Consider the following 25,012-nt stretch of genomic DNA (forward strand, 5'->3'; position numbering starts at 1 on the left):
TGGAAAATTTGAGTCTTCCAAAAAAATAAGTGTTTGAAAGTATCCAAAAAACAGTTTAGGAAATCTTAGCACTCTAGAATTTGTGGAAATGAATTTTTTTTCCTCAGATATAATATACAGTTAATAGTCGTGTTTAAAAAAGTGAAAAAAATGCTTGTAATAGCTTTTATTTTCTATACACGCAAATGCATTGGGAACCCTGTACATTCTACTCCAAAAACAAACATAAAGAAAAATGTATTAAATTTATGTTTTTCATTTACAGAAAGTGATGAAAAGTAATAATTAGGCTGTTCAAAAAATCTGTGAACTTTCTGCAGCCCCTAGACCCAAAAAGTACAATCTTGCATTTATCAGTCCACAAATTGTTGTAGAATTTTTCTTTATGCTAAACATTGCGTTCTTTGGCAAACTGTTATCCTTTTTAGTGTATGTCTTTTATAATTGCTTTAACTGAGCAGCTGATCATTTTCTGCACTTCTTTATATGTTTTTTTTCCCTCAACTACACTAAGTATTCTAAAAATTGTCTGTAACGTTCCATTTTAATCAGATTTTTACAGTGAAATGCACTGTCCCCAGCATGTAGGACATTTGCTTCCTTCCTTCCTCCAGAATAAATGACCTCACTAATTGAACTCCACACAGCTATTTTGTTAACAAAGCCTCATATTCCCTTTTCTTCACTTTATGTAAATTAATAACACAAACTTGATACATTTTTCTTCATGTTTCTGTTCTAATAGAATGTGCAGTGTTTCCAATGCATTTGGTGTATAGAAATAAAAGCTATTACAAGGATTTTGAGCTTTATTCACTTTTTTTAAACCCCGTCTATTATTCTTAACTGTATGTGTGTGTCTCTTCAGAATGTACGTTTTCATCTGGTTAGTTCTACTTCACAGAATTAAAGGGTTTACTTTGTTCTATAGGAATACAAGCACTGTGAGACAAATGTTAGAATCAAAACGAAATGTGGGAGAAACCACTTCAGCAAATTTGCAGATGTCAACTGCTGGTAAGACTCGTAAATACAGACCTGTTTTTCATCCAACAATTTAATTTACCTATTGAAGGTGTATTCAAAATTGTTTTTACGTCTTTGTTGTGCTTGCATTATTGTAACAATTATTTTTAATACTGATAACTTTATACAGTTTTATCTGTTTGTTTAGTATATTTTTTTTTATATATATATTTTAGTTCTGCCTGTTCCATCTACTACTCAAGGTTCTTCTAGTTTACCTCAACGAACGTCAACCACTTCACAAATACCAGTTAGCCAGCTGTCTGCTAATACTCTTCAAACTAGAGCACCACCTGACTGGAAGCTAATTCAGCAGAAAAGTATGTCTTGCTTTCTTGTTTTGTTAAACTGTTAAACATTTGTAGATGTTATTATATAAATAATAGATATTTATTTTTTATTCAACAGTTAACGCTCAAAACACTCAAAGTGCACAGTCTAAACTGAATCCACCGGTTACTTCATCTGCAGTTATTCCTTCTGTTCTTTCTGCATCTAGTACTGCAGCAGTTGTTGGAAATAGTCAGGTTTCAACCAGCAGCACGCAACCCATGTCTGTTTCCCTTCAGTCTTTGCCAGTCATTCTGCATGTTCCAGTGGCTATGCCTTCCCAGTCACAGATTTTACAAGGTACCACAGGGACATTGGTGACTAATCAGCAATCTGGTAATGTTGAGTTCATCCCAGTACAAAATCCGTCTACAGCTGGTAATGTTACGAAAACGCCTGTGTCCTTACCTCTAACAAAGGCAGTCAACAGTCCTTCAATGACTAGCCCAAGCATTCAAAGGAATTCTCCAGCCAGTTCTGTACCATCTACTTTGGCTGTACAAGCTGTCCCTTCAAATCACTCAGTTGCTGTACCAACCAGACAATCCCTGCAATCTGTGGGACCCTCTGGCATCTATAGCCAAACAAACAATCGAAGCACAGCACAGATGAAATTGACGGTTTCTGGATTTAACAATTCATCTGACTCGGCTGTTGCTAGGACAGGTAAGTAAAGTTCTTTAGCATTCTGTTGCATTTTAAAATAAAACTTTATAAAATTAAAAAAAAAATTAATCTATTCAATATATGTTCATATTTCACAAAAATTAGTAGAGCTTGCCAGCATTCCAACATACAGTTGTGTTCAGAATAAAAGCAGTGTGTTTAAAAAGTGGATACAGCTCAAAATCCTTATAAAAACTTTTATTTCTATACATGCAAATGCATTAGGAACTCGTCACATTCTATTACAAATCAAAACATGAAGAAAAAGATCATGCCATTTGTATTGTTCTTTACAGGAAGTGAAGAAAGGGAATATTAGGTTGTTTAAAATAATAAAAATGCCTGCACTTACTGTATAGACTCAAAAAAATGTTTCAAGATTTTGATTTCCTTTAAATCACTGAATATTTAATTGCATAACCACTGTTTCAGGGAACTGCTGCATATCTTTGTTGCCCAACCTCTGGAACCTGTTAACAATTGCCCTATACCTTATTTCTTCTCTGTTTCTTCGTTTTGCCTGAGAAAATATGATAAATATTTCTGATTTGATTTTGAAATAGAATGTGCAGTGCTCCAACGTGTTTGCTTGTATGGGAATAAAAGGTATTTATAAGGATTTTGAACTTAAAGTTTTAAACACACTGCTTTTTTTTTTTTTTTTAAACACAACTGTACTTTTCTATTTAGGGAAAAAATACTAGAAGCATTGGGTGTATTTCAAGTAGTTTAAGTTTTTTTTTATTTTTTTTTTTCTCCAAAAACATACCTTCCTTTAGTCTTACATTGAGGTAAAATTCTGACACAAGCAGAATCATAATATGTAAAAGTAGACAATGACACAAAGAGAAATCTCCTTAATGAGACTCTTTGAAAAGGTAAAATATAGTTTTGATTATAAATGTCATCAACATTAAATCTAAAATTACATCACACATAATTTACAGATTTTATGGTAATTGTACAAAGATTTTGGACCTTCTCTGCTTTTTTAGGTAGTCCAAGTAGGGAATCTCATACACTTAGCTTGGGATATACACCTCAAAACATTTGGGGCTCTTTCACACCCACGTCTTGCAAGCTGCATTGTGGATAGCCAGATTTGCAGATGACTGCAGCTGTAGTACAAATCTTCAGACAGCCACTCCATGGCAAGGAATAGACTTGTTGCCCTTGGTAACATGCACAAAATGGATTCTCAACCTCTCCTATTCAGTTGGAATCGGATTGCAGATGAGCCTGCAACAGAACATTGTGGCTTACCATGGGTCTGAAATGGTCCTAAAACTACCAGCTTAGCATTAGGGAGGTTGCTCCTGTGATATAATGTAAAATTTTATAGTCATATATGAGGTGCGTATGTGGCTCAAGTTCTTAGGAAGTGGTATAGATTGAGGTTAATTGGAGTCATGTATTATGAAGAAATAATCAGTTAAAATATTTGTTGGTGTGGCCATGTAAGAGTTTGAAGATATTTCACTGTATTAACTTATGCCAGTTAGTATAGATATCAATCAGAGAGAAAAAATAACAAACCTAAAAGACTTACTTGAAGTTGATAGGTTACAAAAGTTGAGTAATTTCCAGGAATGGCAACCAAGGTGATGAGAAAATATAGTGTTCCTAAACACATCATATGGGGCATGTAACATAAGAATAATCATAGTGAGGGAGTACGGGTAAAAATGGGGGGGGGAGGGAAATATTATACTATAAGTATACACATATTGTAGGGTGGTTTGAGTCAGTAATATAGGTTTTGTGTATCCAAGGATAGATAAATGGCTATAAGTAAAAAATAGATTTTAAATCTATCCAAAATATGGGAATAATGATGAGTCAAATACATACAAGGTGAACCAAAAGTAGGTTGACCGTAAATGATACGATTTATTTTGAGAATACATATACAATTATATTGACTAATACAATTAAATTTTATTAAACAACTATTGCATTTACAATTAAATTTTATTGTATACAATACAAAAGCACTGATATTTTTTTTAACGCAGGTGCTCAAACTGCTGTCCATTACTGTCCACCTACTTTTGGTTCACCCTGTATATACATAATGGTTAGTTATGACTAAAAGGTATCCACATTTAATAATAAAAAAGAGGGTCTGTTGGGATAAATCAGTTTTGACAAAATATCTAGTAATAAAAGAGAGATAAATGTTCATAAATCGTAGACTTCTACACAGGGCAGCCTCTTGCTGCATCTTCTACACAATTCACAGCAAGCCCAGATCCCTCTGGAATCTTTCATGACGTTTTTACAGGTACCTTCAATTTATTAACCTTTTTCTCAGTGGTATGATCCAAAGTTACAGGACTTCAGTGGACTCCAAGACTTTGTAGTTAGATTGTACAAAATCCCTTACTGAGCAGATAAAACTCTTAAATTTTAAATTTACTAGACCAAAAGGAGCTAATAAGAAAACGTCATGGTTATGGTTTAATGTGCCCTTTTTTATGTGTTGCATGAACATTTGTACAACATTTTACACTTACAAGCATTTTTAGCTAAATTTTAATAAAGTATCTCAGTCTTATGTTATACTTCATTTTCAGATTTACAAGCTGGCAGGGCTCCTTCAGCAGAGTCGGCAGCAAACAAGCGTATGCCTGAAAGCAGCGCACAGGTATGTTAGTTGTTCAAAAAAAATATAGTACAAATGTTGTAGAACTGTGAATCCTTACTTGGTTTAGTAAAGCGTTTCTCAACCAGAGAATTGGTTGAGAAACGATGCCTTGACTTCATATTCTCCTGGCAAGTGCAGGGGAAGCTAAATATTGCTAGGTATCCTGGCAAGCACTTCTGAGTTGCACATTTATGATTGTTTTTCCAGAGTGATCGGGCAGGTAAAGATTATTACTATTATTATTGCGCAATATTGTTGGCTGTGGTGTATCCTCATTTCTCCGACAGCAAGTTTCTTACACATGTGCGTGTAAGTATAAATAGAGATTCTTTTTCTAATGACAATTTGTACTTTTTGTTTCAGAGTGGTAAATCTACAGCTGGTGTCATTGATCTTACACTTGATGAAGAAGACCCTGAATCATCCTCCCAAGGTGAGCACTAAAATGCAAAGAGTAAAGCAAAACTATAGCTAAAAATCCAACCAGGCAAGTGCTTTCATAAGGGACTGGCGATTTGGCACTGGACTAGCGATACACTCGGATGTCTGTATTTCATCACGGGTTCTCTTCCAGATTTCCTGACCTTCAGCCATCTTGGCTAGCTGGGCCAGGATGACACCACTCACATGCTTGCGTATGTCATCTGACATTATATAGCTCATCATTTTTATTTTATTTTTTTTAGTAAACAGGCAGGTAAGTATGTTTTTTTGCAGAAAAGGACAGGTGATGTCCCCTTCACTCGATCTCAAATTTTGAAAGCCGAACTAAAGTTACGTTAAAGTTAGCTTTGAGTTGTCCTTGATCTGCAGTATTCACAGAACACAACTGGATCACAGTGTGCCTTAACACTTTTACAAAAGCGCATGACATTAGACATTAAGTTTCCTTGTAATTTGCAAACTATACTGATTGGCTGGGCTTCTTTATAGGTGTGTAACATTGCACAGATGCTCAAATGTTAATCAGTAGAGCAAAGCACATTACATAATAGGACAATAAGCTTTGAATGGAAATTTGGAGAATTAAATGAAAAATTAGATAAAAAGTAATTCTTTAAAATGTATAAAAGCATGGCCAGAGGACATACAGTAGTAGGAAAATAGGTTGACATGAATACAAAGTTTGAAAATCTATGCTATTGATTAACATCTTGTTTTGAATACTTTGTAACTACCTCCAGATGTCATATCTTGTTCAGAGGTCTAAAATCTCAGAATGTGGACGTACTCTTTATAATGGATTTTTGCTAACTGAAATAACATAACTCATAGATTTAAAATGACCAAACATGTTAGTTGTTTTAATGTATGTTGGATTCTCATTTTTTTTTTTGTACACAAACACAATGCTCATTGCAAAAAGGGAGCCCATTCGCTTCTAAAGAGCTGTATCTGTTAAAATTTAAATTGAATTAGCAATATTTCCACAACTCACCCAAAATCAAGGGCAATTGTAACAAAGCCAAGCCATCTAATCAGGTGAGGAAGATCCTTTGAGGTCCGCGGTAGGTGTTTTACTCTGTGTTCTCCATTGTGCCTTTTTGAGCGGTTAGTGGGGGGGGGGGGGGGTTCTCCGCTCCGCTCGGCTCGGCTCCTCAGTGATACCATATACATATGTATAATGTTCAGGTGTTGTGAAGGATGAAGCGGAGCAATCAAGTAGATCCTTAGTGTTGCTGGGTATGCCAGAATAAATTTGATCTGCTTGCTGCCAAGCTTCTGGTGTGAACTATTTACTTATGTTTGTTAATTCATCTGAGTAGTCAGCCAAGAGAAGATGCTTGTGTCTTGCTGCCACTAAAGCAAGTCACACCTTGTATACCTGTAAAATTAAGGAAGTCAAGATGCTAATAAGTGTGCTGTCATTCTTACCTTAATTAGCATTTACAGCCCCTGCCAGACCAATAATCCTCTGGTTATTTCAGAATCATTCACTTTTCTCTGCCAGTTTTGCAAGTTGTTTAGACATTGTACACAGGGTACCCTCTTGATTTTGTGAGGCTTTCTTCAAAGAATCGATTTGTTGCTCGGCTTCCTGTAAATGGTGAATATGGAAAGGATTGCTTCATTAATACAGTCCAAGTTCTTCAGCAAAGTATTACTGATAATACAAGAAATTTAGATTATTTGCCACCTCCTTGGCAAGACTATCAAGCCCAGCAGGAGATAATTGGATTCATTATCCGATTCTTCCCAGTCAGAGCAAGACGCCACTTCTGCATCTGCCATCTTATACATCCTACTTGACCGTTCCTTATGTGGGGTCTTGATAGTTGACAGTTGCATTCCAGTCAAACGATACAGATTCTTGAATTTTGAGTTCTTGAGCTTTAGATAAGCATAAAAGGCTGACTACATAACGTGGTGAACAGGTTTACAACTGGATGCAAGGAGGAGCCTGCAGTCCCGCATCTAAACAATCAGGTGCAGAAACCAGAATCTGAGTCTGTAATTTTTAATACCCCCCTCCAATTAAAACTTGCATATAGTTATTTTAATGATTTGCAGGGTATTAACTTACTTTTGATTTAATGATCTCACCATAGTGACATTGTGCATATGTATGCAAGATCATGGCTGATTTCAATACCCTGCCAGAGTACTTCACTCAGGCATGATACTAGCAGTTGGCTGGCTACTGGAGATACATTATTTAAATATCCAAATACCTCAAAGGATAGTTGTCCTATTTTTTAGACATTTGCATGCAGACACCCTACAGTTAGGTCCACAAATATTTGGACAGAGACAACTTTTTTCTAATTTTGGTTCTGTACACCACAATTATTTTAAATGAAACAACTCAGATGCTGTTAAACTGCAAACTTTCAGCTTTAATTCAGTGGGTTGAACAAAAAGATTGCATAAAAATGTGAGGAACTAAAGCCTTTTTTTTTTTTTTTTTTTTTTTACACAATCACTTCATTTCAAAAGTAACTGGACAAATCAAAAAGCTGAAAATAAAATGTTCATTTCTAATACTTGGTTGAAAACCCTTTGCTGGCAATGACAGCCTGTAGTCTTGAACTCATGGACATCACCAGATGCTGGGTTTCCTCCTTTTTAATGCTCTGCCAGGCCTTTACTGCAGCTGCTTTCAGTTGCTGTTTGTTTGTGGGCCTTTCTGTCTGAAGTTTAGTCTTCAACAAGTGAAATGCATGCTCAATTGGGTTCAGCTTCTTTGCTTTAATAAACTCCTGGGTTGCTTTGGCTGTACAGAAGCTCTATGTAACTTCCAGAGTCGTTTGGCTGTCCAAATGTCTCCATAGACTTGCAAACGCCTATAAAAGCCTGCTTGAGTTTTTGCAAGCGGAAGCTTTTTTTGGCCTTAAAACAATCCTGGAAGCCTAGCTGTGCAGAGTGGGCTTCTTGGAGCGTTTTTTTCAGAAGCAGGTCTGAGTGTACCCTCTAGCAGCCTGCCTGTACACCTGCAACACTAAAGGCAAACTTGGTAGCTGAAATCAAATCCCACTGCCAGAGTGTGCAGTGCAATACATTTTGATGGGCTTGGACTCCAAAGGTTTCCACCGACATCATCTTTGAAGTGAATTGCTGAAAGAAATGTGAAAATATCAGGAAGTTATACCTTGTATTTACTGTATTTATGTTTAATTTAGATTCAAGGAAGACAAGCTCCACAGCAGTGTCTACAAATGTTCAGCCATCTCAATCAGTTGGTCGCCAGTCACATCTTCCCCAGATGAATAATCTTCAGTCATCTGCACCTGTAGGACTATCTTCTCAGGCTACTATACATGTTTTACCAACAGGTATCACTTTGTTTATTCATTATGGTCTTTTTCAACAGATACAGCTAAATAAAACCCAGAGTCTTTGTTTACAATAAATCTTGTTAGATTGTTAGTTTCAAATTGTTCTGTTTATAGACAAACTTGTAAAAGCGTACCTAAACAATTTATGTCTATGTACACATTCCTTGCTCCTTGATTTTAAGAACATTTATTCACTTATTATATAATGTTTATTTGTAAATAAAGAAAATATACATTTTTTTTACCAATTTGTAATTCTATATATTGAATTTTGTTGAAATTGATGCCATTGCAAATCCCTTCCTAGTTTGCAAATTAAGTCAGCATTATGTTAACAAATCACAATGTGAACTTCTGGCCTCAGACTGTGTGCATTTTAAATACTGTAGTATATGGTTGCTGATTACGAATCTGCAAAATCAAAATGCCAGTACCAAAGTTTTACCCTGCCCTTAATGTAGGGACACACAAGCTATATAGTGGCCTGCAGGGGGAACCAAGGCACACAGTAAGGAATAAGCGTTGAACATTTTCAAGCTACCCTGCAACAGAACTGGAGGAGGGACCCGCTCTATTGTACATTGTAGAGGTCAACCTTTTTGGCGCATTGCTCCCATATCAATACCAAAAATATTGATGTTAAATAGTTAGATTGAAAAGTAGATGTTAATTTTATGTAGTTTTATTGATATTGGTAGATGTCCTAAGTTATCAATGTTCTTGCCTGGTCTTACAAGCAGAAATTGCAAACCAATATCTACATCTTTGTTTTTCAGCTCAGACGACTGTTAATATAACACAGCGGCCTGGTGCTCAAACAGCAACAAGGACCTCTGCTCCTCGAGCACCACATATGGTTTACACTACAACGCCATTACCCACCATCCCTGTACAGACTCCTGTACGTAACACTGTCATGCAAAGTCAAAACCTGCGGCAGATGACCCCACAGGCAGGAGGTAAGACTATACAGAGCATATTATACACGAGGAGGAGGAGAATAATCTTAAACTGACATTAGATTCATTCATTAGAATGATGCAAGCGATTTGACTGGCAAGAATCTATTGTTAGTTTTCCTTCTTTTCTGACCTTGGTATTAAGATTAATGCGCCTAAAAATGTATTTCAGATAATATTTGGAACAAAAACTTTTGACCTTGCTAAAAAATTTTATTTTAGAAACCCCCAGATTTGCAGCAACTGTATATCTTTTATAGTGTTGCTAACAAGATCAGCTAGACCTTTTCTGAACCCCGTTTCTTTGTAATGTTTGCAATGCAAGATGTACAATGGTTATTCATATTTGTCTATTTATATATACCATCCTCCTTTACTGGGATACACAATGGTACTTTTCTCTTTTCACAATGGTGATACTTTTTCTCAGTGTCAGTGACAACTCAAGATCACAAGAGCTGTATAGGCAGTGTGTGTGTATAATTATTTAGTCTGTGGTTTATCATTTCATCAGTTGTTACCTTGGGGCTTTAAGAATGTGCAGTAGTACGTGATTGTAGAATGTGAGTAGTTTTTAATAGAACAAGCCTTATGTCTTGAAGCAGAGGTAGTAATCATTTTATTAAATTGAAAAAAAAAAAACAAAAAAAAACAAACATTCAAAATATAAGCCCTTTTGGTTATCTTCCTAAACTAAGATTGTAGCATCATGGTAAAGACTTAAATAAAAATTATTATGTTTAAAGTAATACAGTGCCCAGACAAATCTTTACATAGTCTGAAGAAGCTGTAAAAGATCTTTAAAACAAGCTCTCTCTTGCTTGCCTAATGCATTATTACATGTGTTGTAATTTAATCTTTTATTACCATTTTGAGACATCGTGATCATGCTTTCCTTGCAAGAAACTTTAGCTGATTTTTTGATCCAGTAATCCTTTAGTTTAGTAATCTTTTTGCAGTAAAAACCATCATTAGACAAACTGTATACACAAATACTATTGAAACTTCTGTACCCTTTGCTCTTGCCTTCAGTTATGAATGGACCATACTGGAAAATCTGCTAAAGCTACTCAAGATATTTAGTGGCTTAGTTGTGCTTTTAGTCATAAAGAGTAGCAGTTGGTTGACTATTAGATGTAACAAATTGCTTTCTGCTGTGTATGTTCCACAAATAGCATCTTGTGGCAATTGCAACATTTAGCAATCGCATACCAACAATTGCTTTACAGTCACTTGTACAAAAGTCTTTCTATGGTGTAAGCTGTGGGGGTAGGTATCACTAGTCTAGCTGCATTTTTAAACTAGGAAATGCAAAAATAACCCTAATAAGGGAATACAAAATATTGGAATACATAAGTTTGTGTACAATAGTTTTAGGTGTGACACTTTTTGAGTGTCCACTGTTAAGAAGGCCTTAAGGACCATTCTGTGGGTGTGTTAAAATTTGCTTGCTTTGATTCGCAGTAATTTTTCAAAAGCCTTGTGTTTTTTTTTTTTTCTTTTTTTCACATAACAATTTAGGTGCCTCTGTAAGAATGCCACAAACAACTGCATATGTTGTAAATAATGGAATACCTATGGGCTCTGGACCACAGCTGACCGTTCATCATCGTCCCCCACAAGTAAGTGTAAATAGAAAATAGTGAAGCCAAGTTTTATTATGCAGGCAACTACTGTTCCTAAAGGTTTTAAAATGATCTATTGATCTGTAAGTATAGGAAGTCTTCTGGACTATTCCAAAAACCAAATATTTTGACTCAAGTATAAACTTAGGGGACAAAATGTAGCCATCACTGCTAACGTTCAAAACTGTAGTCTAAAAAAATGCCAATAAAATATACGTAGTGAAATGTATCCATGGTGTGTTTTATTGTTAAAACCTTTAGGTACATAGATCTAAAATCACATGGGCGCAATCTGTTTAGCCCATAAAAAGCGAAATAAGACATGTTCATTTTTTTTTTTTTGCCTTGGTTATGATGGGTCACTTGCTCTCAAATGATCTTAAGTATGTGTTTTTTTTTTTGTCACTAGCACCTGGCGCTGTGTCCATGTAAAGTGTGTAACAAATGCTAACATTAGACTTCTCCTGTTTCTTAAAAGGTTACTCACTTTACGTCGCGTGACGTGCATATAAACAGATTCTTTATCTAATGGCATTTTGAGGTAAAAAAAAGCTTGCAAATATATGGTAGTTGACTGCCATAGGGTAAAGCTATATACACACCTACACATACCTTTTGTGGACCACATCAAGGTGTAGTATTTTGCTGATCTGTACATTTCACCGGTGTTACTATGAAGCATCTTACAAGTTAAAGGAGACTGCTGGGATGGCACTATTCTATACACTTCCATTCTGATTACCATACATAAAAAACTTAAACGTGTCAGAAGGCTGGGAGTATCTTGAGACACCAGTTCTTATATTTGCCCCACTGACCTTTTACTGATATTCTCATGGTGGTATGCTGGGGACATACCTTTAAAACAAAGGTTGGTTTGGTGATGTCCACTCTCCCAGTAGAACCTCATGCCTCCTGTCCCTGAAAAGAGTTTTATTGTCCAAGGACTCTTGCTTACCTACAGTACTACAGTTTGTTCAGCACTCAGTCAGGTTTGATTTATTTGTGCATTCTCATCAGTCACATATGACCCTCTTAGGGTTGCATGTCTTTTACTTGGGCGCTAAAATTTTGAGGCTTCTGCTTTTTTTAGCTGTCAGAAAAAGGATGTTTCCTCTGCTGAGATAAGTCTGTACAGCTGGTATTTTTTTGTTTCAAATAATGATCAAAGGAGCCTGAAGATGTAGAATTCTTGTGTATCTCTAATGGAAGTCTTTTACCCCATGGTTCTGGGGCTGAATACAAGCAGTCTATGCTTCAAGAGACGCGGAGCTGAGTGGATGGCACCTTGTGCTTTTCTAGTGTACCTTGCAGGGGCCTGTTTAGAGAGGGTGCTATATCATTGCAAGATAAGATTACCAAGATCAGGAGGTTTTGTTGACATCTGTTGTTGTTCTATGGACTTTGTTTTCAGAAATTCATTGTAGTCTGTTAGGTGCTTGAGCGTTTTTTCAGTTTTGTGCTGCAGTTTAGGTCTTGTAGGGCAGGATTTTTCCTAATTGTGGAAAGCACAGATTATGGTGGGGGCTGGCGGCAGCAGTGGGAATCCCAAAGACATGGAATAATGAATGGAAAAAGAAAGCAGGAGGCAGAATGTGTCAAATTGCTGTCTGGAGAGGAGGGACAGCATCATTTCGTGTTTTTGGGAGTCCTGCTGCTGCCACCACTAGGCCCTACCCTTGGTCTGTATGTTCTGACATCCAAGGCTAAAAGTATACCCAAGTGTTTATTTGGAAAGAAAGTATATCCCCCAAGTATGAGTATTATTAAAAAAGCAGAATACATCTTACAAAATGCACCATCCATATTAAAATATTTTGGGTCATCTAAGTCAGCAGTTCTGATTTGTTTGTTAATAAGTATTTGACATCTTAAATTTCACTATATTTGTGACCCTACTTACAAGTAGGTGTTTCTGTTTCATTTTGTAACTATTTATGATGTATGGGTTTATAGTTGGCCTTTTATTTGTATTTCTTTTCGATGTAACATATGGACTGAAATATCTTTTAATGCTACACTATATGCTAGTTCTCACTAGAGACTTTCCCCTGGACGATCCACCCACCAAACCTGTGCCTCCACTGCCTGTCTCTTATCAGAAATGACTTGTCATCTAAATAGATTGCAATAGAAGTTGGAACAAAGTATAGGGGAAAGGTAGAAATATTACGCAATGAGGTTGCTGGAAACCTATAGCATGAACAACTGGGGTCACTAAATTTGTTGTCTTTCCCCACCCACTTTTTGACCAAAAAAAAAAAATCCTGGGGAGAACACTAACAAATTGTGTGTGTGTGTGTGTGTTTTGTTCCCTTCCCCTTTTTATTGAAGAAAAACAAAAATACAGTACAAGGATAATACAATACACACAAATAAAATAAATAGAAAAAAGTGACCTTCAATCATAGCAACTTGCATAACAATAGTAACCAAGATATATAATTACATAAACGTTTACAACTGTTGCGCAGATAACAAGGCATTTATCAAATAATGTTTAATGTGAACAACCCTACAGCTATTTTGGGGAAAACTGCTCTGGGTCTCAGGACAAAAATGTCATAACCCGTTTTATGCACCAGCATACCTGTTTACTGTTGCATACCATTCTGTACCCCTAAAAGTGTTCATCAAGCCTTCATTGACACCCTTAGCTATAAATGAGGACCACCTATGAAAGAAATAGGAAGTTTTTCTCTCCTTGTCCTTCAAAGCATTGAGTTTATCCATTATCAACAATTTATGCATTATCAAGATCGTGGACATATAGGTTAGTGCTTTCCTCCAGAAAGTTAATATTTTGGGACCTGACCAAAATAAATGGAATGTATTAGGGCGATCCACTTTACACTTTAGAGAATGCGTTATCCAGTCGGGTGGGGGTTGATTGGTATATTGAATGCTGGGTATGCTCCATGGATCAATTTAAATTAAATCGCCCACCAAGCCTCACTGTTTATGGTCTTAATTGTGGCTGCCCATTACCTGTGCATAGATGTCGGTGTCTTCAGTGGATAAGGCCAGAAATTCGGCCTATTTTGCAACCATTTTAATGGAAACTAAGGGGCCAGTCAGAGTGTTACATCCTAAGTTGAGGTATAGCCAAGGAAATGATTCGGTTAGGTGGAGCTTTAATAAATATTTGGAGTGGAAAGTTTGCCTGGGGGCTGCTCTAGACATTATGGTCCCTCTTATCGGAAGTTTTTGCAAAAACTGAGTTCAAGGCAAGCCAAATTTACATCTATGCTCAGAGAATGTCATGATTTGATTCTGTTTGTTCAGTGGTTGGTATCACTCTGTTTACCCACTGTTGGAATATTCCTGACTATCTACCTTAGGGAAATGCTGGTGAGGACATCTGAGGCATTCTAGGCCAAATCTGCTTGGGGAGCCATAATGTAAATATTACAACCGCGGCATTCCTTATCTTGGTGATCAGTCTATCATTGGATTCAACAACCGCTGGTGTATTGCTTTTAAAGACTCCCCGGTTGAAGGGAGATAGAAATAGGTGGAGTTTTTCAAAAAAGGGAGGTAATTATTATGTCTGACGCATCCTGTGATGAACCATCATCTTCCTGCATGTCACACGGTAGCATAGAGGACCACCTTGGTAGACTTTAATTGTGCTAGTGGCCCATTCACTTCACTTTAAGGGTTGCGGCATACAATAGCATGATTTATCTGGTGGTGAGCCAGTTTTTGGCATACGGAGTGGAAAGCTTTGTGCAGTTTGATAAACTCTGCAAACAGGTGTAGTTGTGGCCTGCTGCTACTAGGTCAGTGTGTGTGTGTGTGTGTGTGTGTGTGGGTGTGTGGTCTAGAGTCAGGGGTGCCTAACACATCGATCATGATCTACTGGTCGATCGCAAAGGCAACGTGAGTCGATTGCGAAGCCCTGCCTTACCCCTCCCTGCTGTACGTCCATAGGCATGCTGGGGATGTCCTTTGTCAGACAACACCAGGAACTTTGCATCCAAGGTGCGTGTAACTGTGGAGAGTGAGGCAGAGAGGGCAGGAGGGCAGTCTGAGGTGAGCAGTGCTGGGCGGCCAAGTCAGTTCAGGCTTGGGTTCAGAGTTCAGTAACAGAGATAACCTTTGTACAGATTAGCAATTCTTTTTTGTGTGCAGCATGTCATTCTCCAATGATAGGTGAACTGTAGCTTTCCTGACACTATAGTCTTGTAGTGCAATGTCTGTACAATGTTCTGCCATTCAATGTCTCATTAGCTTCAGTCACTTCCGTGTCATACTCGTTAAAAATATTTAAATAAATATGTTTAGCATTTTTATTGTTGGTAGATCATTTACTTGGTTGACTTGGTCATTTAGTAAAAAAGAAAAGTGTCTCGCAAGCGTAAAAAGTGTGGGCACCCCTGGCCTAGATGTCCTGGCGCTCTGAGAATTCTATGTAGTGTGAGATGATAGTGATCCTTTAAGTATTTGGGCCACGCAGTGAGACCTTTTCACTTTGCAGGGTGACGGCAGACCCAGAGCCTGTGGGATTACTACTCTACACAAATGTGTGAGATCGTTCATGTTTTCCGGGATCCCCACTATCTGCAAGTTATTCTGGTGCAAGCTATTCTCAGGGTCATTGATCTTTTCTGCGATTGCTGCCAGCTGTGTGTTCATGGTGGTGATCTGCTTTGTATCATGCATGATTGCCTGCTCCACAGTATTTATGCGTTGCTCTAGCCACACTATATTAAGGAATTATGTAGCCATCTCTTCCTGGATCTTGTGCAACTGTTGCTGCAGCGTTTGCAATATGATGTGGGGAACATCCTCTTCAGGTGATAGGCAACCTCTTCAGCTAGTTGATCGTAATCAATCACTGGGTCTCTTGTTGCGGTCTCAGTGCCTGCCTCTGTTACTGGTACTCTTGTGGTCGCAGTGTAAAATTACCAATTAAACTGTATGGCAATTGACTGAAAACCTAAGCTGCATACTCTCATTGGGTAAGTTAATCAAAACAAATTTTTGTCAGAAGAAAGAGGATCACACTGTGATTATAATCTCTCAGAAATGGTAGTTTACATATTTCCTCAGTAGAAATTTTAGGAACTAAATATAAAATAAAAAGGGAATTTGTGTGCAGTAGTTGAGGAAGGGGGCACGGGGGATATCTAAATCCTAACCGTGAACTTTTTTGTTCCTTTTGGTCTGTTTTAATACATCATTGTAAATATTTTGTACAATTTAAATTAAACCTTTTTTCATCTTCCTAACACAAGTAACATTATTTGTACTATTGGACCATAGCTGTCCAGCTTGCTGTGTGTTTGCCTTTAAATCTCAATCCCTTTGTTTTTTTTGTTTTTTTTTACAGGTTTTAAGGAAAAAGACTATCTCTGAAATGTAGAAATAATTCCAGTTATTTTTCGTTTGTTGTGCTTTTACTTACTCCTACTTTTCTTTTTGTTTTTTAACCATTTCTAGGAACCATCAAGACCAATCCATCCAGCACCACTTCCTGAGGCTCCTCAACCCCAACGCCTTCCTCCTGAAGCTGCTTCAACTTCGGCACCTCAGAAACCTCACTTGAAACTTGCAAGAGTTCAAAGCCAAAATGGAATAGTTCTTTCTTGGAGTGTATTGGAAGTAGATCGTAGCTGTGCTGTAGTAGATAGCTACCACCTCTATGCTTACCATGAAGACCCATCAGCAACATCTCCTTCGCAGTGGAAGAAAATAGGGGAAGTGAAGGCACTACCTCTTCCTATGGCATGCACTCTAACACAGTTTGTTTCTGGCAGCAAGTACTATTTTGCTGTTAGGGCAAAAGACATTTATGGTCGTTTTGGACCTTTTTGTGACCCACAGTCAACAGATGTTATCTCCACCCAGAGCAGTTAATTTGGATCAGTATCTTTTCTACCTTTTGCCTATGTTCTTTACATTAACCTCATGCATGAACTTTGGGTTGAAATGTTTCTAGAAGATACAGTGTCAGAAATTCACTTACAACAAAGTTCTAGTCTTGGATCTTGCTTTTTACTGCAAAACGTTGAAATGGTTTCCATTTATGTTGGTATGAAAGTCTAAAATTCTGTAAAACAAACTAACAAGTTCACAGCTAGTCATTGCACAGATTTTAAAATGTGTGCAGATGTCATGGTCATAGGGGTAAAACATTTGTATATTAATAGTGAGATGCCTTGCATTAGCAAATTTCCTAGAAAAGTTGAGTATTACAAAGGAATTCAATACTTTCACCCTGTTAGTATATACAAAGGCAAAAATATATATTGGCCCCGCTGGCTGGGCTAGCTGGTGAGATTTTTACTAAACTATATATGGCATTTACAAAGAAATTACCACGGTCATTTCTTCTCTAGTGGAGGTGTGTGTGTATAATATATTATATATATATATAATTTTTTTTTGTGCCTTAAATCTCTTTGAAAATGTTTTCAGTATTGGTTTAAGGAATTCTCTTTGGAAAGAAAATGAAACCTATCCATGTCAGAGTACCAAAGAGTAGCCCTACCCCTCCACTTTCAACCTGTGAATGTTTACTTTTTTTTTTTGTCCCTACTTTTCCCAAATTAATTTTTACTGTATGGCACAGTGCTCAACCACCCGCAGTTATGTTGTAAATGTGTTTCTCAGATGTTTTTAATAATAAATTTACCAATTCGGGATTAGTTGCACATATTGCTATTTTATATATGTAATTGTGCCTCTAAAAGATTTTTTTTAAATCATATTTGGGTATAAATGCATGAGTTCATATGTATAGGGCATCCTCGCTAGTTAGTGAGGACAAGTATTTTTGTATTAGTATAGATTTTCCCAGCTGCAAATAACACACTTTCACTATAGGAGAAATAGTTTTGTTAGCGAAAATGCAGATGGTATGTCTGTTTTGTGCAACATAAATCCCACTGTATAATTCTGTATATATATTTTTTTTTATCAAGAATATTTGTTACTGCAACTGCAGTACACAGTTTTAAGGAAAAGACATTTAACCTCTCTCCAGAAATTTGACATTAGATTTATGCAACTGGTAATTCTTACAGTTGTAAATCCACACTCCACTGCCTGATGTTGAAAAATATCATTCTCAGTAAGTGCTGGACATTGGGAGAAAATACTCTGCTTGCAAGAAATATTGTTACATTGTATGTAAATAAAATATTTTTTACAAACTTTTAGCTTCCTAATTGGTAGTGGATTTAAAATAACAAAATGTTTAATATGTTTTATATGCATGGATGAACAATTTGGGATAGACTGTAAGAATATTTACCAGGCCTTTCAGTCAAAGAAAAAATTCTGCTGCCTTAAAGTCTAATCTGTGTCTGAGTTCCAAAGCTACCTAAACACTCTATCTACTACCTATTGCCAATTAATGCACATGTTCTACATTTTCTCTTATTATTTTGACAGTCCGTTAAGGCACTTTACTGTCTGCCTGATTGGAAATTTGGGCTGATGGGCGGTTAGCTAAATTAAGGGATTCTAGGTCTTTACATTAGTATTGTTTTCTAATGGGTAGCAAACCTATTGTACTTTAGCTTCACCCATGTGGTAAGGCCTTGTATGTTTATTTATTTTCTCCCCACATTTCTTAAGGAACAGGGGTCTGTTCTTCAACATGTGGATATAGCAGATTACATTGTATGTATACATTGTAATCTGATGAGGTCCTAGTTTGTCTTTTTTTTTTTTTCTAATTAATAACATGGCACAACGATTTTGCTACTGGGAATAACATGTGATTTACATGATATCAAGTGTGACGATTCCAAATCTGAACTCGAGTGTGCCTATCATGTACAGATTTTAAGTTATAGGCATGCTATGGCTGTTCAAATAGTCGGTAATTGGGTAATGTATTTTTACATGGGAACATTATAACAGTTGCAGCTACCACTATGCCTGCTGCCGCCTCCACTGAATCATGTCCCCTGGTGGCATGCATGTTCCAGCATATCTGGGCAAGTCAGTGTGGCTGATGTCAGAAATAGGTATATAAGGCAAGATGTACCACGGGCTTGTCTGTAGTGCAAAACCATCTTATTGGATAATACAGCTAGGCCATAGTGAGTCCGTTTTGAGCTAAAGCTGATTAGGCGCAGCTGTGTTAATAAACTGGACAATTTTTGTTACATTTGTGGCAAATAATCCCTGTGTGATTAATGCAAGAACCTAACCAAGAGGGTGAGATTTGCTTACAAGTATTACTTTGGATGTGAAATTGGAGATCAGGATAAAATCTGGGCACCTCATATCTGCTGTCAGATGTGTTAACGTTGGCCTAACACAATGGTTTAATGATAAAAGGAATAAAGCCCCTTTTGCCGTGCCTATGGTTTGGTGTGAGCCAAAAGACCATCACTCGGACTGCTACTTCTGTATGAGTAAATTTGCTGGGTTTTCGAACAAGACCAAGTCAAAAATCGTCTATCCTGATTGTGAATCTTCTCTGAAGCCAGTGCCACATGATGCAGAGAATCCAGTGCCAGTCCTTTCTACATCTGTTGTTACTGACAGTGACATGTTGGATGAGGAACAGGAGGATGATGATGTTAATGAATGTTATGAACCCCAATTTGAAGAGGGCAAGCCACATTTTAGATTTAGATGTTCCAGTAGGGGACCTGTCTTTGTCAAAAGAGAAGTCTGAACTGTTAGCCTCCAGATTAATGGAGTGGAATTTCCTACAAAAAGGAACGAAAACTTCACACTTTTGTTACCGTCACACAAAGTTTGCAGGTTATTACAATCACTCATCAGTCCACTGAAAGTTTACCTTCCGCCACTTCATTTTAAACTTGAATTCATGAAAAACTATTTTCCTTGCAATGAATTTTAATAGTATGGGTTTTAAGTATCTGAAGGATAAGTTTGGAAAAGTTATAACAGATGCTAAACTGAAACCAGGCATTTTTGTTGGTCCAAATTGATGCATGATGCCACATTCAGAGACAAACTCAACCCACTTGAACTTGCTGCTTTGGATTCATTTGTGCTAGTTGCACAAAACTTTCTGGGCAAACAGTGAGCTGAAAATTGCTGAACTTGTGAATAACATGCTAACAGCATACCATCAACTTGGCTGCCGAATGTCACTTAAAATTCATTTCTTACATTCCCATCTGGACTTCTTCCCACAAAATTTGGAGTGATGAACAAGGGGAAAGGTTCCACCAGAACATTTCTGGTATGGAAACGTTATCAAGGCTGGTGCAACTCCAACATGATGGGCAACTACTGCTGGTTTCTGCAACGGAAGACAGCGGAGAGCCACAACCACAAAAGCAAGTGTCTGAAACACTTCTGACGTGTACATGTGTGTTAATTTTTGTGTAATTGTATATGTTGTTGCAACATAAAACTACCTTTGTGTAATGTCATGGAACTTTGAGGCGAAAGTGAGAGAATTATGAAGCAGAACGAGAGAATGTAGCTAATCACATCCATATGCGTAATTAACTTAAGATCCTGATGTCCTATGCAGGCAATCAGACTTCAGATTTGGATTCAGTGCACTTGATTTAGTAAAAGACACATGGATTAGACCAAGTAGCAGACAATATTTATTTTTAGTGATGCAGTGTAATTGATTCAGAAGCTGCTGGCAATGTAGATCAGAAAGCCAAATGAATATTCATTTAAACTGCATAGGGGTCGTTGTGTCCTGGAACACAAAATTTGGCCTCTAACTGCAAAGAAACTCGTGTGCTCAGCAGCCAGCCCAAATTTAGGATTTCTGTATGGTTTGCCATCGCTGTATGTATAGTGTTAGTGTTCTAGTGGACCCACAGAACTGGCATTTCACAACAATACTTTCCCTAAATCCTTGGTTTCAGTAGCAGCTGTCAGCAGGTGCCACAGTGTACTTGGGGTGTGGTGAGACTGAGCAAGCCCTGATTAATTTCTCTAAATTTTGCCCTTTAGGCAGGACTGCCAGCTAGAGGGGACAAGGGGTACTTCTGTACTTAACCTTTGCAATGCTGGAAACTTTTTTTCTTAAAGATTTTTATCAGTCTTAACAGTTTTTCACAGGAAATAGAAAGAACCAACAATCACAGGAAATATAAGCAGTATGTTTTAGGAATACACATTACAAACATGGTAATCTAAAACCGAACGAAACGTCCGTTTCATGTGATCATACATAATTGTGAAACCCATGAAAAATTCTTCAGACAGTCACATTATAAGTTTTTAAAAAAAGAGGAGAGAGCATCAAAAAGGAATAAAGGTAAGAGAAGGGGAGAAAGGTGTAACAAAGGGGGGAAAAAAGGTGGAGTGAATAGGATAACAGGTATAGTATCTGAGACCAGCTGTAAATGTTGAACACACATTGCCTACATGGAAAGTAGGGAAGCAAAACACAGCGAGCAGATCAGTGTTGAATGGAAACTTTTTGACATGGGAGAAGAGGGCCCAGGAGGCATACCTACTGGAAATGACCGGATTAGCAGAGGGAAAGTGAAGCAGTGCCTGGCCTCTGATGTTTGTAAGACCTACTCTTGGTTAAACCCTACTGCCACTCCATACCTCTAGCTTTAGACTGGCCTGCCATTTTGGGTATATTTAAAGGTACATTCCCAAGTTTATTTTTACTCTTTTCACCATATGGGTAGGTGGGATGCAGTTGATTGGCTGTGTGTTTATTTTTTGTAATGTGGGGAAAAACACTTAGCCGTAACTGATGTGCTTCAACAAACCAAACTTGAAACCAAAAATCAGCCTTGCTGCAAAAATAGTATGTATCAATTTTGAAATTGACAGGTCAACCAGCAAAATGTGACTGTTGCCCTCTCACCAATCACAAGCTAAAATAAAATTATAGGGGAAAAAAGGCTGTTATGGGAGTGTTTAAATCCTGCTTAGTAAATTTTTGTGATCACTGGCTACGAAAGTGTGTACCCTACCACTCACTATGAGCAAAGTTCTCAAAGTGACAACCCGTGCTGAAACATGGTTTTGTTACAGTATACCTGTCCATGTACTTTAAGCCTACATGTAAACCTATCTAGGTTTAGGACATACAGAAGACCACACTGTAATACAATTGTGTACCTAAGTGTGGGCAGATGCTTACTGATTTGCAACCAATATATTTTCCCCTTTGAAGCCAGTCAGCTTTTTCCTATTCCCTTAAAACGGGTACAACACATATTACTGTAGCCCTCTTTTATAGGTAAAAGTTAGTTGTCCGTGTCCAACATCCTATTGACTGTTGTGGGGTCAAACTCCACAAAAAGATGAGATTAAATATCCTTATCTAGAAGCTTTTACAGTGCCATCAGGTGTGTAGACTATGCCCAACTGACTGCTTCCACAAAAGCAGAGTAGAGATATGTGGGTTGTGCTTGTGGAGTCCAGTCAGAACTATATACTATCTCTAAAATTTTGTAATTTGTTGTTATTAGAGAAATGTCAAAAGAATCAATGTTGAGTTAACCTGTTACCGTTCATGTGCCTCACATATAGAAGTTTTCTACAGGTCTCACAAAGTAATATTAAATAATGAATATTCTGCCACAAGACCTGCAAGTACTTTAAAAGGGAGTTAGATGCTATCTTGAGTTTAGTGTAAGGAAGAATCAAATCTGATCGTTGCAAAATATTTTGGTAAGGGGTTGGTGAAAATTAAAGTTTTATTGTTACTACTTCTCTGACTCCAATTAGTTCCATATTCATAGTTACATAGTAGGTTAGGTTGAAAAAAGACACAAGTCCATCAAGTTCAACCACTAAGGAAATAAACATATCCCAGATATATAACCCTATAAGACATGGTTGGTCCAGAGGAAGGCAAAAAACCCTGGTACAATTTGCTTCAACAGGGGGAAAAAAAATCCTTCCTGATTCCATGAGGCAATTGGATGTTCCCTGGATCAACAGTCACTGTTATTTTTACTTTAAAGCCCTAATACCCTGTTATATTTTGTGCTTCTAGAAAAACATCCAGCTTTTTCTTAAAGCAATCTATAGTATCTGCTGAAACTACTTCCTGAGGGAGCCAATTCCACATTTTCACAGACCTTACAGTGAAGAATCCCTTCCTTATCTGGAGCTTAAACTTCTTTTCCTCCAGATGCAAAGAGTGCCCTCTTGTTCTTTGTAATGATCTCAAAGTGAATAATGGGGAAGAGAGTTCTCTATATAGACCATTTATATATTTATACAGGGTGATTATATCCCCCCTTAAACCTCTCTTCTCAAGGGGGAATATATTCAGTTCAGCTAATCTCTCCTCATAGCTGAGCTCCTCGATTCCTTTTATTAGTTTAGTTGGCCTTCTCTGCACTCTCCAATTCCACAATGTCCTTTTTGCGAACTGGTGCCCAAAAATGGACTGCATATTCCAGATGTGGTCTGACCAATGCTTTGTACAGGGACAGGATAATGTCTCAATCTCTGCAGTCTATTCCTCTTTTAATACAAGAAAGTACTTTGCTAGCTTTAGATATTGCAGCTTGGCATTGCATGCTGTTATTAAGTTTATGATCTACCAGAACTCCCAGATCCTTTACCATTTCTGACTCCCCCAAATGTATTCCCCCTAGACAGTATGAAGCATGAATGTTGTTAGCCCCCAAGTGCATAATTTTACATTTATCATTTTACATTTTACACTACATCTATATTAAATGTCATTTGCCACTTGGCTGCCCAATCAAACTATACATCCAAGTCTTCTTGTAGATTATAGACATCCTGTATGGACATATTTCCATTACATAGTTTGGTGTCATCTGCAAACACAGAAATGGTACTTTTAATCCCAAACTCTATATCATTTATAAAGATGTTAAACAGTAAAGGTCCCAACACTGAACCCTGGAGTACACCACTAATAACCTTAGACCATTCAGAGTATGAATCAATATTTACAACTCCCTGGATGCGATCTTTAAGCCAGTTTGCTATCCATTTACAGATCGACCCTAACTTACATAGTAACCGTCTGTGGGGTACCGTGTCGAATGCTTTAGCAAAGTCCAAGTACACTATATCAACTGCTATTCCACTGTCTACCTGTTTACTAACTTCCTCATAAAAAGAGAGTAAATTTGTTTGACAACTTCTGTCTTTCTTGAAGCCATGCTGACTATCACTTATAATAATATTTTCTAGCAGAAACTCCTCTATGTGATATCAAACTCTCAGAAAAGAGACCTTTCCAACTATGAAAGTTAAACTAACGGCTCTGTAGTTACCTGGTAATTACTTTGCTCCCTTTTTGAAGATAGGAACCACATTGGCCTTGGAGACCAAAGAGTCTCTAAAAATGAAATATAATTGCTTTGAAATAACAGAGCTCAGCTCTTTGAGGACACTTGGATGTAATCCATCAGGTCCTGTTGGTTTGTCAACCTTAATTTTTCCCAGCTGTTTGTCGGTCATATCAATTCTGAGCCAATGTGACTCATTTAAGGCAGTGACATTGCTATTATGAATTTGGACTTGAGCTCCGCCATTTTCCTTTGTGTACACATAGCTAAAAAAAGTGTTTAGTAAATCTGCCTTGTCTTTATCCCAGTTACCAACCCAGCATTTAAGGGCCCTAAATGCTCACATGCTAATGCTTTTTGCTAGCAAATGCTTTTTGCTAATAATATATTTGAAAAATGTTTTGGGGTTTGCCGTACTTTCCTTTGCAATCTCTTTCATTTTGAAGTTTTGCACATTTTATCCTCTTTTTACATCTTTTGTTATATTCTTTATAGGTTTCAAATTTTGTATTTTTGGAATGCCCTTTTCTTGTTCCTTATGGCTTTTTTAACATCAGCTGTGAGCCACATAGGTTTTCATTTTAGCCTCTTAAACTTATTACCTATTGGAATATATTTTTCAGTTTGCTTTTGTAGAACAGACTTGAAACATTCCCATTTTTGTTCTGTGTTCTTTGAGGACAATATTTTCCCCCAGTCCATGTCACAGAGAACTGCCCTTAATAGAAAATTTGCTCAAGCTGTTTACAGCTTACGTTAACCTCCTGAGCGTTAC

General features: G+C 37.3%; 1 protein-coding gene across 2 annotated transcripts in view; it reads left to right on the plus strand.

Annotated features, from left to right (window-relative positions):
- Positions 1-18,190, plus strand: part of ATF7IP (activating transcription factor 7 interacting protein) — a 58,835-nt gene extending 40,645 nt beyond the window's left edge. For both annotated transcript variants that reach the window (XM_072420226.1, XM_072420227.1), the window contains exons 8-16: positions 932-1,017; positions 1,203-1,346; positions 1,435-2,022; positions 4,599-4,669; positions 5,033-5,102; positions 8,290-8,442; positions 9,222-9,404; positions 10,926-11,026; positions 16,475-18,190. In XM_072420226.1, the coding sequence (XP_072276327.1) occupies positions 932-1,017; positions 1,203-1,346; positions 1,435-2,022; positions 4,599-4,669; positions 5,033-5,102; positions 8,290-8,442; positions 9,222-9,404; positions 10,926-11,026; positions 16,475-16,891 (1,813 nt within the window). In that variant the 3' untranslated portion in view covers positions 16,892-18,190. The remainder of the gene's footprint in view (positions 1-931; positions 1,018-1,202; positions 1,347-1,434; positions 2,023-4,598; positions 4,670-5,032; positions 5,103-8,289; positions 8,443-9,221; positions 9,405-10,925; positions 11,027-16,474) is intronic.
- The last annotated feature ends 6,822 nt before the right edge of the window (positions 18,191-25,012 follow it).

Source organism: Pyxicephalus adspersus, chromosome 8 (genome assembly GCF_032062135.1).
Source record: "Pyxicephalus adspersus chromosome 8, UCB_Pads_2.0, whole genome shotgun sequence".
NCBI classification, from domain to species: Eukaryota; Metazoa; Chordata; class Amphibia; order Anura; family Pyxicephalidae; genus Pyxicephalus; species Pyxicephalus adspersus.